This window comes from Plodia interpunctella, chromosome 20, assembly GCF_027563975.2.
Source record: "Plodia interpunctella isolate USDA-ARS_2022_Savannah chromosome 20, ilPloInte3.2, whole genome shotgun sequence".
NCBI classification, from domain to species: Eukaryota; Metazoa; Arthropoda; class Insecta; order Lepidoptera; family Pyralidae; genus Plodia; species Plodia interpunctella.
This window is the reverse complement of record NC_071313.1, coordinates 961,236-975,645: the sequence shown is the minus strand read 5'-3', so window position 1 is coordinate 975,645 and position 14,410 is coordinate 961,236. Positions and strand designations below refer to the sequence as shown.

Sequence of the window (14,410 nt, the reverse complement as noted above, 5' to 3'; positions counted from 1 at the left end):
TGTAACACAATAAACATTTCCTCACCTCACGAACTTTACCGTATCCGAAAATAAATCCTTATTCACGCAACATTAGAAAAATACGCAGTAACCTTTTATCAACCTCAAAGAATCGATTTTTTTTTTATCTCTGGCAGCACAACACTAACGAACCTTAGAAAAACAAATTACACAAGTCGATTTCAAATTTCGAACACGTCTCGATTGGATTTTTTTTAATTAGTGGCATGGATCGCGCGTCCGTTGCGGCGTAAGGCTGCGCGCAGACTGAGTGGGTGGACGACAAAAAGGGTGGGGTTCCACCGTTCCAGCACCCCCCTATTAAGGTTGTTCAGACAAGCTTAATGCGTTCTGGTGTTGTGGCCGGTAACGTATGGATTGGTGGCCGAAACTGGATGTCTATTCGGATAATAGTGCTCTTGTTTGAAGGTTAGGTTACTAATTAACAGTTAGGTTATTAATTATTAGGAAAATTCGTGATAAAGCTGACCAACCATGATTTATACTTGAATTTGTTTCCATTGTTCAATAGTGTATTTTTGGATTTGCACATCAGTTGGTTTTGGAATTAATAAAGATGACTACTTAATTAGTTATGGAACCCTAATAATAAAACGTAACAAAAAAGTGTGAACTTAAAAAAAAATACCAATGTGAACAATATGCTGCCAGCCTCCTGGCAACATCTAGCATGACATTTTAATTTATAATTTTAGTCCTTTTATGATTTCGATTTTATCTTCATACTTAACTTTCTGTAATTTACAAAAAATATTTTTTGTAAATTACAGAAAGTAAATTAAGTATGACTGATTCGGAAAACTTGATTTCTTTTTTACAATAAAAAGATTCCGTGATTTGGACAACGTTTCTCCTGGCTGCCACCTGGAGATAGTCACGAGTTTCGTGATGGAAAGGTAAGCTCCATGAACCAAAATCTCGTGATCTTTTAACCTGAGAAAAAGATAGTAACTACTATTTTCTTTTCAGATAGGTACTTTTTTTCTTTTTAAAATATAAATAAATATATAGGGACATAGTTGTACTTTTCTTAAAATTTGGAAATATACTTGAAAGTAATTGAAAATATTCTATCTATATTACGAACATTAAATCTGTAAGAATCCAAAAGACCGGAGCGTTATTATGAGCTACTTTATAGGACGAAAATTATTTTGTTTACGCAATATTTTTCATATAATTTGGCAAAAGGATAGAGTAAGTACTTAATTTTTTTTTTTTTTGAAAAATTTAATTCATGACACAAGCTTAGAGAAATTTATCTTGCAAGATTAACTACAGACGGACATGACAGAACTAAATAAAAAGTAAATCATGCAGCTTAAAAACTGTTTAAGTTACATTTTATCCATAGAAGCACAGACACGTAGCACAACTAGTATCCAATAATGTAATGCTGATATCTTGCCATAAATTCCGGCCAGACTGTACATTGAATTCGAAATGTTCAGCAGACAGTCTTATTGCTGAATACTGAACGCTGTGCAATATTGCTGGGATATTAAAATGTTCACGCAGTTTTGTTTTTTTACCTGTCCCGGTTCATGTATGTTTATGACCGAATCTTGCTAGATTAAATTATTTGTTTTTGTGAAAATTTTCACATGAGATAAGTACTTATAGAACAGAGAAGGATGGCATGCAAGGAGATGATCAAAAAAAGATTTTATTTTCCAAAAAGCAATAGAGGGAGCGAAATGGCGTTAAGTCCGTATTTTTAAAGTAAGTAAGTACATTTTTTTTGTAATATTGAGATTGATAATGATAATGTCTGATGCAAGTGTAGAACCTTTGTAATATAACAATGGGAAATACAATTTTATTCTTTTAATTTTATTGGTTTTGACTCAGGACGATGATTGATGATTTTCGTCGATAGATTATCGTAAAAAAGTTCTTAAACGCCCAAAAATATTGGTAATAAAACAAACACTTTTGTTGCTGATTATATGTAACAGAAATCATGTTTAATATACCAATGATAATTATCTAAAAATTGATTTCATGGTCAATTAATTAAACACATTCAGTTTCTAAATGGCATTACGGCCTTAAACGTCAATTAAATTCATTAAGTTTATTAGAAATATTTAGAAGTCGTTGCCCTTATAACAAGGCACCATAATGCCACGCAGTATCATTGAGGAGACTTAATTCGCAATTTTGAAAATGTCGCACCCATTCCTTGTCCAATTATGGCTCCCTGGTACCTCACTGATACAGCCCTGTAGAATCAAATAAAATGCAATAATTTTTAATGATGGAAAATTAGGAAATCTGATCACACAACTGTTGATGATTTTCGTCAACATTTATGACTGTTGGGAGTAAATTTTAATATGTGTGGCTGTATGCAACAAATACTTTTGCCTGCACTAGGTTATGACATTAGTTTATTTTTGTCTATTAGTTTACTGCTTCCGTTTTTGCTTATCCGGTAGGTCTGTGTATGCAAATGCAATGCATAGTTTTCGTTTTCTTTTACTGTGCAGTTCAAATAAATAGTATGAACAGAAATCTTGTTTAGAAATTGGAAATTTCTAGTTAATAATCGTTTAATGACAAATTATTTGCCTAAATTTAATCTAGTTAGTAAATAAACACGTATTCGAACAAAATCCGGAACAATTAAGATTTTATTTACTGAGAAAGTCAGAGTCAGATATTTTACCCCTGTTGCTCATCATTATCAATATATTTACATAGTATAAAACAAAGTCGCTTACCTCTGTCTGTATGCACGCTTAGAACTTAAAAACTACGCAACGGATTTTGATGCCGTTTTTGTAATAGATAGATAGATACTCGAGCGAAGCAGGGTCGCTAGTAAAAGTTAAAACGTACTTTAAGCTAAAGTATTATATTACTATCACACTTTATAATATTTGACGTTGACAGGACGAGACAAAACACACTTTAGCCTTAAGTCGACGCTCTGGACGCCGAAATTTACTAGACCGTGGAGATGGTTCGAATTCCTGTATTGACTATCCTATACTATGGCGACAATTACGTAACATCGGATGCAACACGCGATGTTATGCTCTACTGGTCACGTTGCATAGTCGCCACTTTGTAGGGTCCATGTAGAACAAAAAAAATAGTACAAAATGTGTGGAGAAGTTTACTTATATATCACATTTTTGACCTGATGAAGCTACACGAAGAACTGTATGTCTTTTAAAAACTTTGGCAACGACAGCATTGTCAAAGATAATTGACGTCCGACTTCTAACCGGCCATACAGGTCATAAACCAGAGCGAGATTTTTCAAAATTAAAATGTTCACTGTATCACCTGAAGCCACATTTAACTGTTTTATATCCAATACAGACGTGGCTTACGCCTTCTTTATTCTTCAGTGGACTATAGCCACTTTTATTTTTTAAAAAATTAACAAAAGACTTGGCTGTATGGGCTAGAACCCTTTGCCTGGAATAAACAAAAAAAAATCGTGTACACTAAATTGTAGACACAGCTTGTCTAAATGCACCAGGATTGTTGCGGAAGTAAGAGAGAGAGAGAGAGAGAGAGACAAGAAACACCAAAAAATAATCAAGTTTTACTTCGTACGTCAAATAGATAGACATAAACTCTTTATTGCACCATTCACAAGGGAGTTATAAGTTACAACAAGATATTCAAACATAATGAGTGCAAAGGCGGACTTATCGCTAATTCAATTTCTTCCAGCCAACCTTTGGATGGAAAGAGAAACAAGTAGACTAACAGGGACTGCAGTGAACTTAACAGTATTAAAATTAATAAAAATATCAGAATTATGGTAACCCTAGTAGCAGTAGACCGTAACACAACGACGACGTATTGGTCGTGTGACACGCTGATGAAACTGGTATTACACGCCTTGTTTTGTTTATAATTATACTTTATAAGATTAAGGTCCTTTTTCATCGCTTGACAAAGTATATAAAAGCCTGTATGTAATTAACAATTCATAAAAGTTGGAAAGTGGATACTGAGCTCCGACGCTCAAAAGCTAAGGAAGGAACCGGGAAAACGCACACGGGCGGACGGGCGCTAGTCATGATATAAATTGTAAAATAATTTTTATTTGACGATGATATTATGTTACTATGAATCACAATGTACAATAGTGAACCACACATTGTCCCTAACATAAAAAATATGTTTAACAATATTGTTGATGTTATAATTTATTCTAACATCAAGACAATCACTATCACGTGATAAAATATCTATGCCATGATCTCATCAAACATTGTACACAAGTGAAACAATAAGTCGGGAGCCGATCCTGGGTACACCATCACATCATATATAATGCATTGTCAATGACAACCAAACGTGTGTACAAAATTTCAGCTCAATCGGTTGAAGATATCTGCTTCAAAGTTGAGTTGCAAGACTCCACTCGAACATACATACCTAGATACCCTCATATATACATACAATTTATTTGGAAGTTTAATAAAAGCTTATATAAATATAGGCCGAGAATGAATACAAGAAAATTTAATTAAGGAAAAGTTAAGGAGAGAAAATACAGTTAAACATACTACAAATAGACATACTATATTATCTATAGTAGATAGAGACATGCAAATAAATTTAATAAAATTGAATTAAAACGATAGATTACTCTATTAATAGAAGTATAGATTATTAATTTTATTTATTTTTTTTTAATTTTTATATTTCTTACTGTAACATTGCTCATTTTATGATCAAATAAAGTGCAGTATATGCATCAGTAATAGCCACGAATTTGCAATGAATTTGGATGGCTTGATGTGACTGTGCTTTCTGTTTGAGCTGTTTGAGTATCTTGGTCAGTTGAATAAACAATATTATTGATTCCCCATTAGTGAGGTACGCTACTCGAGTATTTTGATAGCATCCATGAATTTGAATAACGACTTCGGTATTTGGCTATTGTCTGTTATGGGGATGGTACAATATAGATCTCGTTTTAAACCGTTCATTCGTAACGTCTTTTTTCATAAAAATAACAGTCATCATAATCATATCGAGTGTGTTATTAGTTAACACTGATGTCAGATTTTATACAAGCCGCTTAAAGGCATCTGACATGACTTTTTTACGACTACTTACCGCCATCTAGTGGCAGTCGCATACACACTAGTGAACTAAACTGTCCGCCAGTGTGCAGGTTTTCTCACGATGTTTTCCTTTATTGGAAGCAAGTGGTGGTCTATGAAAACTACTATATATGAGTCAGAATGGTATACAAACTCGTATGGCACGAGTAGGGGATGATCCTGAGACCTTTCGATCCACAGGCGTCTTAACTATTATACAGTGTTTTTACAATATTAAAGGCAAGGGTGAATAGGCATTTTTTGAGCTTGCGTGTGACACCCTAGACCTAATCTTTGTTTCCCATCAGGCTTGATTGAGATCAAACGCACTTAAGTTTTTAGTATAGTATCATAATATATTTCTTTAATCTAATTATAGTATGTATGGCACCGAAAATTTACAACAAAATTTCAAATCAATATAAAAAAGGTTTAAATTAAATCTATTTAAAAAGCAGCTCAAATCTTTATTAACGAAATGATAAATGTTAATTATTAAATTGTTCAAATTATTTAAGAGCTAGTATAAATTATTACTTTTTGTTATTTGTAGTGGATAGCATGCTCCTCTTTATTTATTTATATTTGCATACCTATATTCGGTAAAACATGTAGGTTTAATTCATTTTAGCATCGATTTGTATATTTGTACTCATGTTATTGTCAAAATTTTTTTTCTTTCTTTCTTTCTAATATTAAATTAAAATTTAGTACATCTTACGAACCATTCGATATAACATCCAAAATAAATGTTCCATCTAATAAAAATACTAATAATAAAAATCACTTTCACGTATTAAACACTTCGTGAATCGTTGTAGTTAATCTTAAAAATAGACATACAAACATTCTCATCTCATCTGAACGTATTCTACGGTCGCTTCCTCAACCATGTAAACAAAATAACATCTTCTTGTCTAGTCGGAATGTCTATTCAAACTGTGTTCGATCAGTATACGGCCACGCTTATTGCTCTGTCGTCGGACTGTTTAGTTTATATTCTTCGTGGAAACTGATGTGTGGTATATGTTATTATATCATTGTTATTTTACCAAATAAAATAAGTAATTAGGTACTTATTTAGGTCCTAAATTGACACATAAACTACCGTGCTCTAGCTTTATTTAATTAAGTTATAACAGCGGTAACTCACGTTTTGCCTTCTTAAAAACGCCAAACAGCACACAGACAACGAACCGGCACATGACAAGGCCATCGCTCCATTTAACTATTTTCTACCATTCCTGACTAATGCTGCATGGAAACCAAGGCAAAGTGAACCATAACTGCATCGGCTTTTTGATCCTAAATCTTTGACCTTCATAGTCTAGTTTAAGGTTCGTTTTTCAGTGTGTTGATGTAGGAGTTTCCCGATGAGTCACATAAAGCCACGTCATGCCGTTGACATGAAAGTAAAACAGTATGAATATGTATGCAGTACTTTGTTAAGAGTATATTGTGGTTGAGTATCGCGATGGTTGACCCATGCGTCAACTCGTGAACGGCTGCCAGGGGAACTGGTCAGGCTCGATCTCTTATTAAAAGTTTGTTTTTAAATATACATGAAGATTGTAGCATTGGTAAATATTATTTAATATAAAAAATCATGTGAAAAAGTGCCTGTGAAGGCCTAATTTCTAAATAAATGATTTGATTTTGATTTTTTACTGATAAATACATGATAATGACATCACTTTGAAATCGGGCCAAATAATAATAAGCCTGATATCAAGTTAAGAGTTATGGATCTTAAAGTGACGTCACGGCCGCTTTGAACCAAAGAACCAACAAGAACAATATGGAATCCCAGTCTCGCTTCTCATGCACACTTTAGATGACACTAGATTTTGCCCGGGGCTTCGCTCCCGTGGGAATTTTTGGAGATAAAATATAGCCTATAGCAATCTTGAATAATGTACCTTTCTAATGGTGAAATATTTTTTTGAAATCGGTTCGGTAGTTTTGGATTACCCGCCTCAAACATACAAACTCACAAACGCTCACCTCTTTATAATAATAGTATAGCTTGGTCAAGTCGACTTTATCTATTTCAGCAACATTCAACTAGAACTGTGATCGGTTAGCCGCGTCTCACTCGATAGTTTGAATCACATTTCAAATCAACAACTCGTATATAATTTTGACCACAATTAAATAAATATATAATATATATAGGGACAAATCACACCCAAAGTAAATTTGAAACTTGTGTTATGGGATGCTAAATTAGCCATACTATTTTCTATAACATATACATACATACGAGTATATAGATAAAACATCAATCTGAAAATGATCATTTTCCATGTTGACCTGACCTGTCGAACCCGGTACCTCCAATGTAACAGTCCGCCATGATGATCATTGAGCCACGGAGGTCGTCAAATTTCGTCTCGCAAAGAAGTGGAATATTTTTTATTTTTGGTGTGAGATTAATTAGCTAAGAGGTTTCTTATATATGCGTGACAATAACCACGGTTCAACGTCGTCGGGAGCCTTTTGATTTTTGTAACCTATTTTATTTACTAGCTCTTGCACGCGGCTACGCCCGCGTGAATTTCCCCCACGGAAACAGTAATTTTTCCGCGATGAACATGTCCTCCACACTTTAAACTGTTTGATTTGAGTAGATAATGCGTGAATAGGTAACAAACTTACTTTCGCATTCATACACCATAAACTTTTAATTATGACAAAAAAATTAAAGGCTTAATATTAAAGACCCTATTAATACTTGTATGTAATCAAAATTTATCATATATAAAATTGAATATTATCGTTTATCACCAAAGTTATTGAGGTTTGCGTTTATTCCAAAATATCAATGAATTTTTGGACGTAGGTAGTTTGAAACTCCAATTGTTCCAATTTATAGTTTATCGTGTTCTCTCGCTCTCGCGTGCAATGACCCTGGCATAGGCAAAAAATAAATAAATAAAAAATAATTGCCAGAATTTATCAATGAGAATCGACTTTGTGTGAACCGCTGTACGGAACCTACCTTTACTATGAAGCGTGGTAGTCAGGTGGCACATGGATGACACACTCTTAAGTATTATATTCTTATAAATATAAATATATTAGGACAAATCACACAGATTGAGCTAGCCCCAAAGTAAGTTCGAGACTTGTGTTATGGGATACTAACTCAACGATACTATATTTTTATAACATATACATATATAGATAAACATCCAAGACCCGGGCCAATCAGAAAAAGATCATTTTCCATCATGACCCGAACGGGGATCGAACCCGGGACCTCTCGGTTCAGTGGCAAGAACTTTACCACTGTGCCACCGAGGTCGTCAAATTCTTATACCTATAGACTTTATTGGATACATTTTGGATTTAGATTTTTTATATTTTGACTATGCACATATTATCAGTAATAGGTATGTGACTAATAGCCCCATTTTAATTTCTGGCATAATTATAATTTATGGTGTTTTCGTTAGGATTTACAAGTTCATGTATAAAAAATATGACACTGATAATTTGTACATGGAGTACACACATAGGTGCTGATTATTTATAAATAAATCTTCCCAAAGAGGAAACAGGAAGAAATGGGTAATGAGCGTGTGTAACTTTAAAACAAAACTTTAAAACAAAAGTAAATATAACGTAAAAAGTGACAAACCTACATACAAACACTCATACATATAGATAAATATATACAATATTGTTATACTTAGTTATTTTACTAGTCCATTAGTCTACTGGAAAATTACACTGTGTGAAGTTCTTGTTCAAGCCGACCTCTATTGCGCAAAACGACCTCTACAGTTCTACACTGCTCTAGATTCAGAATATGATAGGCTTTGTGCTAGTCAACTTGTATAAAGACGATACTATATTTATCACATGGTATATAGTGCACACATAATTATTTTTATAAATGTTAGCTTAAGTTTCCCAAAACTCACTTTTCCCTTATGTAAATTTTACGTATTATTGGTTTTTTGTATTCCTCTGAGAGGAGGCCCCTTGTATGACAGGTTCCTCTGGACATCTAGTTCAGACACAATTCCCCATAACAGATTATAAACTCGTAAAATTGTAATAAATTGGCATAGTATAGTATTGTTGTTTTATTTTCATTATTGAAACAAGCTTCTTACTTACAATAACGTTTTCTGTAATCGCACTACTTTTTTATATTAAAGTAGCGACCCCTCCCTGTTTTGCTCGAGTGGACCAGCAGCCTTATCAAGTTAGAACTTAACATAGATAACAACCTCTGAGAGTACCTATAAAATTTCATCGAAATCAAGCAGGTTTCGGTACCTAAAACTAAAACTGTGACGTGAGAATTTATATGTATATTTATATATATTCGAAAAGGCAATTTACTTGATTGACAAACATTGTGTAGGTAAGAAAAATATAAGAAGAGAATCAACTCATCCACTTTCTGAACAAATGTGGCTGATTGCAAATAATAGGGCGGTAGGGGGCACACAAGTCAAAAGAAAATCGTTACGAAGTAAACAAAATTGTGTTATGTTTTGCAAGATTAATGTCAAGAATTCAGAAAAAGATTGTTTTTCACTGCTCATGTTCGTCTTGACTATGAATTTATTTGTTGCTCAATTGCGTTAAATATCTTATACAAAAGAAAAATGTATACATAAAATAAGATCTTCGTCTAATCAGTTTATAAGTCGCCAGTAGCTTAATTAGCTAAAATAAACATGCGCATAGGCACCCACAAATATTAAAATACTTATAACACCTGCCTAATAATACTTATAGTCGCAAGTGAAAAGTAGACTAATACATATTGACAGTTATATCATTTTATAGTATAACAATATTAAACAGCTATCTAGCATTGGAACTGCGATGTTTAAATAAAACAAATACAATTTTAGTGTACAATGCTTTTGGCATGATTTTTACATACAAACAAAATTATTACCCAAAATTAAAAGTACTACTAGGAGTTCATATTCCATAGGCGTTATCATGCCGGGTGCGGGAGGCGCCGCGATGTCTGCAGATAGGGCTGTCGCGTGCCGACGACGCCTATTTCTGTATTAGGGCTGTGCTTTCGAGTTAGTGGTTACCGGTTGGTACTCACTGTTGTTAGCTAATAAAGGTAGAATTATATAGAATAAACAGCCTTTAACTTTTATGGCATATGTAAGTATACTATTAGTTATAAAGCGTTTGGAAGTTGGTATGTTTGAGGCGGATAATCTCCGAAACTACCAATACGATTTTAAAAATTCTTTCACCATTAGAAAGGTACGTAAGTTGAATCCTACGTATCTTGCTATAACGTCATAAATCAGGAACTAAGTTTAAATAAATTTACAAACTACTTACCTATCTATCAAAAGGTTTTAATGAATTGAACATAAAACCTCGAATTTGAATCATACCATCATCGCTTAAAAACCTAGATGAAAATCGTTTTATCATTCTGTGGTGTCATCCATTTACGAGCTACTTTGCCACAGACTGATATAAATGCAAATACACATACATGTCAAAATTATAACACCCTGTTGCTTGAGGTTGTGGGTTAAAAAATACACGTTATACTAATCTAAATCTGTGCGATATTATTTCATGCTGAAGCTGAATGATGGTAATAACTTGTGGCTTGTGGTTCCGCCCTAGAATAAACCATTCGTGGCTGTCATATGAAACAACAAAGGACACACAGCCATGGCACCTGTAGGCAACAATAACATTCTCAAGGAAGATTCACGTCAAGCAGACGACTTATAGTAAAATAATTGCCTAATTTTCAAAATTTAACGGTTTATTTATTACGCTCATTGCGGACTTCATGGCGTCGCAGTCCCGGATGCAACCGGGGCCACGCGAAGGTGAGAGAACTGAATGATGTGAAAAAGGCTTTAGAACCATATAACCTCATTTTGAGATCAATTTTCGTCCTTGTGAATGGTATATATGAGGTTAAGTAGCTTCGCCCAAGCTTTGCTTGACCTACACACATCAAGTTTTATAACAAATCAATAACACGTGCCACGATATGTGAATCATTTTCTGTGAAATTGGTATGAAGGTTGCTTCATTGGAAGTTATAACTTTTCATAGAAGTTAGTAGATAAGCTTTGAATATTTAAGCACTATTTAAAATGTGACATGTTCACGACGCCAGCTTGAGATAAGGATGGTTTAGCAACTTGTCTATGGTCAGTCACGAGATGGGTGTTCACATCTATAAGTATACGTTTTTGGTTCTCGACAACTCCTCTGTTCCTCGGAATTCGTAACACGCTTGATTGGACCTACGTCACACAAATTCATGGACCACGATCTTTTTAAAATAAATTAAATAATATTATATGGATCAGATTGAGTCAACACCAAAGTAACTTCAATTGTAACTTGGCAAATACAAAAAATATTACAAAATTTAATACCACTATCTACTTATCTCCACGCAAATAATCTGAAATCTCATGCAGTAAATGTTAGTACAGTCAACGGCACATCCACCTGCACAAATTCATTCTAGATTAGCTCCTACGACCGCGGCGTAATGTTCCATGCGGGGCAAGTGCTGTTAACTGTACTAAAAAGGTTTATTCGAGGCTGTAGCTCACAAACGATTCTGTTTACCTAACTAAGTACATTTTGTGAAGTTAAACAATGCTCGCTACATTGAGGTCAACACAAGACGCGAAGTCAGCCAATTACAAAGCTTGATAAAGTTTCAGATAGTCAAGCTTTTGACCTAGTTCATTCGTTAGGTACAGAATAAAAGTAAATGTTACGTAATTTTTTAATCATAATACATTTTTAGGTATACTAACTGGTCATTTAATTTATTATTCTGTTGTTGACTGAGTATGGCATTGTGACTAGTGGGTTTCAACTACTGCAAATACAGTCAGGACCACCTATTAAAGTGGAATTATCATCAGCAAAGACTTACCTATGAAACTGGAGTCATCATCGATCCGGTGGTCGTGTAGCGCGTGCATGACGAGCGCGGCGAGTATGGCGGGGCGTGCGGCGGGGAGGGGGGGCGCCAGTCCGCGCAGTGACACCGGCGCGGCGGACCAGATGGCCCCGCAGAGCATGCCCTAGGGGCCAGTTGGCATACCGCTCCTGGCCTCTGAAAGAAGATGAAATTACTTAAAGTAGACTGTAGGATTTGGTGGGGTGTGGAAGTAGTGCTGCATACTAATCCAGAGTCCAGAATACTTTCGATTGATAGATTCGCCCTAAGGCTAATTAGGGTGCCGCTCCTAACCTCTGAATTGATAGATTCGCCCTAAGGCCGCTCCTAGCCTCTCATAGCGAAGGCATTCATAAATCAATTCTAGAAGTAATTTTGTAAATTTTGGTGGTGCGTATATATTGAAGAATAGAGGGTTGCCAGTCTGCGCGATGATGGAAGCTGAACAGAGGATGCTCTAAGGCCAGTTGGCATATCGCTCCTAGCTTCTGGAAGTAGTTGAAAAAATTCGAGGTAGATTGTAAGATTTGGTGGAATTATTTCGCAGAGCCCAGAGTTGAATACGCTCTTAAAACCTGTTGACATGTTGCTCCTAGCGTCTGGAAGAAGATTCTAAAGACTTTACGGGATAATTAAGTATATGTTTTAGCAGACTGTAGAAGTAGTTTGCAGAAAAGAGGGTTACCAGCAAATGTAAGTCAGGAAGGTAACCTAGAACCGTATAACGTTTTAGTTAGTTCCAATTCAGTGAAAGTGTAAGTGTGAATACGCTAATGCGAATCTCTGTAATACCACCAGCAATAAGACAGCAGCAGTCTTGAAATGTTTCTAATAGGAAAATTTAATGAATGAGAATTGGCAAAATCACAGGGAAGTAATGAATAAAACCTGATGTCAGAGCGATTTGTTCCAGAAAAAGAGTAAGTAACTAATTATATCAATGAAAACGAGAACATTAAGTATTATCTCGATTCGTAAAATTATGAGACACCTTCACAAGGGCAACAAACAAGGGTTTGTCCAGTGCATCTGAATGATGGCGGGGCAATATTGACATTCGAGTACCTTTACAAGAAGACTCAACGACCAATAAAAATATAATTCCGTGGTATAGTATTCACCACACCCTTCCTGTATCTAGATGTCCTGGTTTCGATTCCCAGCGCGAGCTTTGTAATTATGATCACAGTTATTTATCTGCCTTTCCGGGTGTGTTGTGCCAGTTTCTGTGTGTGTCCATCGGACCCGCGATACAAGCTTACTCTCTAATACTCATATCCTCCCGTGGATATCAGATCCCGTTAGAAATAGCCTGATAGGAAACAATAGCATTCCCAAAGAGGGTTAACGCCAATCAATCTTTGAAATTTACCTGGCTTCGTCTCACAGCCAAGAAGAGAATGAGTTATTCAAACATTTCCAATTTTGATAGCCAATCTTACAGTTTCTATTGTCAGGCTATACATTAACTTGCCCATAAAATTCCTCTTGTAAGAGATTGAACGCTGTAAATTTAAATTGAGACTAAATGATTATTGATGGGCCTCATTATGTAAAGTGGGGTACGCCATGGGTACGCCAGTAATTTATGTGCGCGAGATGCGTGCTACCCAACTTCCTCTAGGTACATGTATTGGAATGTACTTATTATGTACACTTAGAATTTTCTGCTTCAAGGTTTTTTTTGTGTTAGAAGATTGCCTGGAAGAAATCGCTTACAGCGTTAACGCTGCCTTTTATTTGTCTTGTACACAAATTTTGTAGTTGTGGTCATATCACCTGTCCGCTATCTGGCTATCCTGGGTCTGATTCCCAGCGCGGGCAAATATTTGTACCTGTGACCACAAATATTTGTTAGCGGTTCTGGGTGTGTGTCCATCGGACCCGTGATACAATTTTAGTGCTTAGTGTGGGCCGTTGAGTGTTGTCTTGTTAGCGTGTCGACGAACCAGATTAGTGGACCAAATAAGTTGCCAACGATACAGTTCTAGATAATATTAGTTATACTTACGCCAATTTGTTTCACAAAAAGCTCAAAAATGGCACAGTGAGGACAAAAGCTTAAAAGCTTTTATGAAACGCAACGGGAAATAGGTCGCAAGCTGATCTTCTGAATTTAATTGAGAGCTTTCTTTTACGAGCTTTTCAGATGCTAAAGTTTAATTTAATTGCAATACTAATTGGTAGATAATGTTTTCTTCATGAAAATATTGATGACTAGCCGCGCCCTGGGGCTCCGCTCCCGTGGGAATTTTGGAATACAAAGTACCCCATGTGTTATTACAGATTATATTCTACCCGTGTGCCAAATTTCATAAGAATGCGTCCAGTAGATTTTGCGTGAAAGAGTAACAAACATACA

At 35.2% G+C, this 14,410-nt stretch overlaps 1 protein-coding gene across 2 annotated transcripts in view; it reads right to left on the bottom strand.

The window, feature by feature from the left end:
• Window positions 1–14,410, bottom strand: part of LOC128678865 (protein Fe65 homolog) — a 55,840-nt gene that overhangs the window by 40,388 nt on the left and 1,042 nt on the right. For both annotated transcript variants that reach the window (XM_053760734.1, XM_053760735.1), the window contains exon 2: window positions 12,022–12,204. In XM_053760734.1, the coding sequence (XP_053616709.1) occupies window positions 12,022–12,169 (148 nt within the window). In that variant the 5' untranslated portion in view covers window positions 12,170–12,204. The remainder of the gene's footprint in view (window positions 1–12,021; window positions 12,205–14,410) is intronic.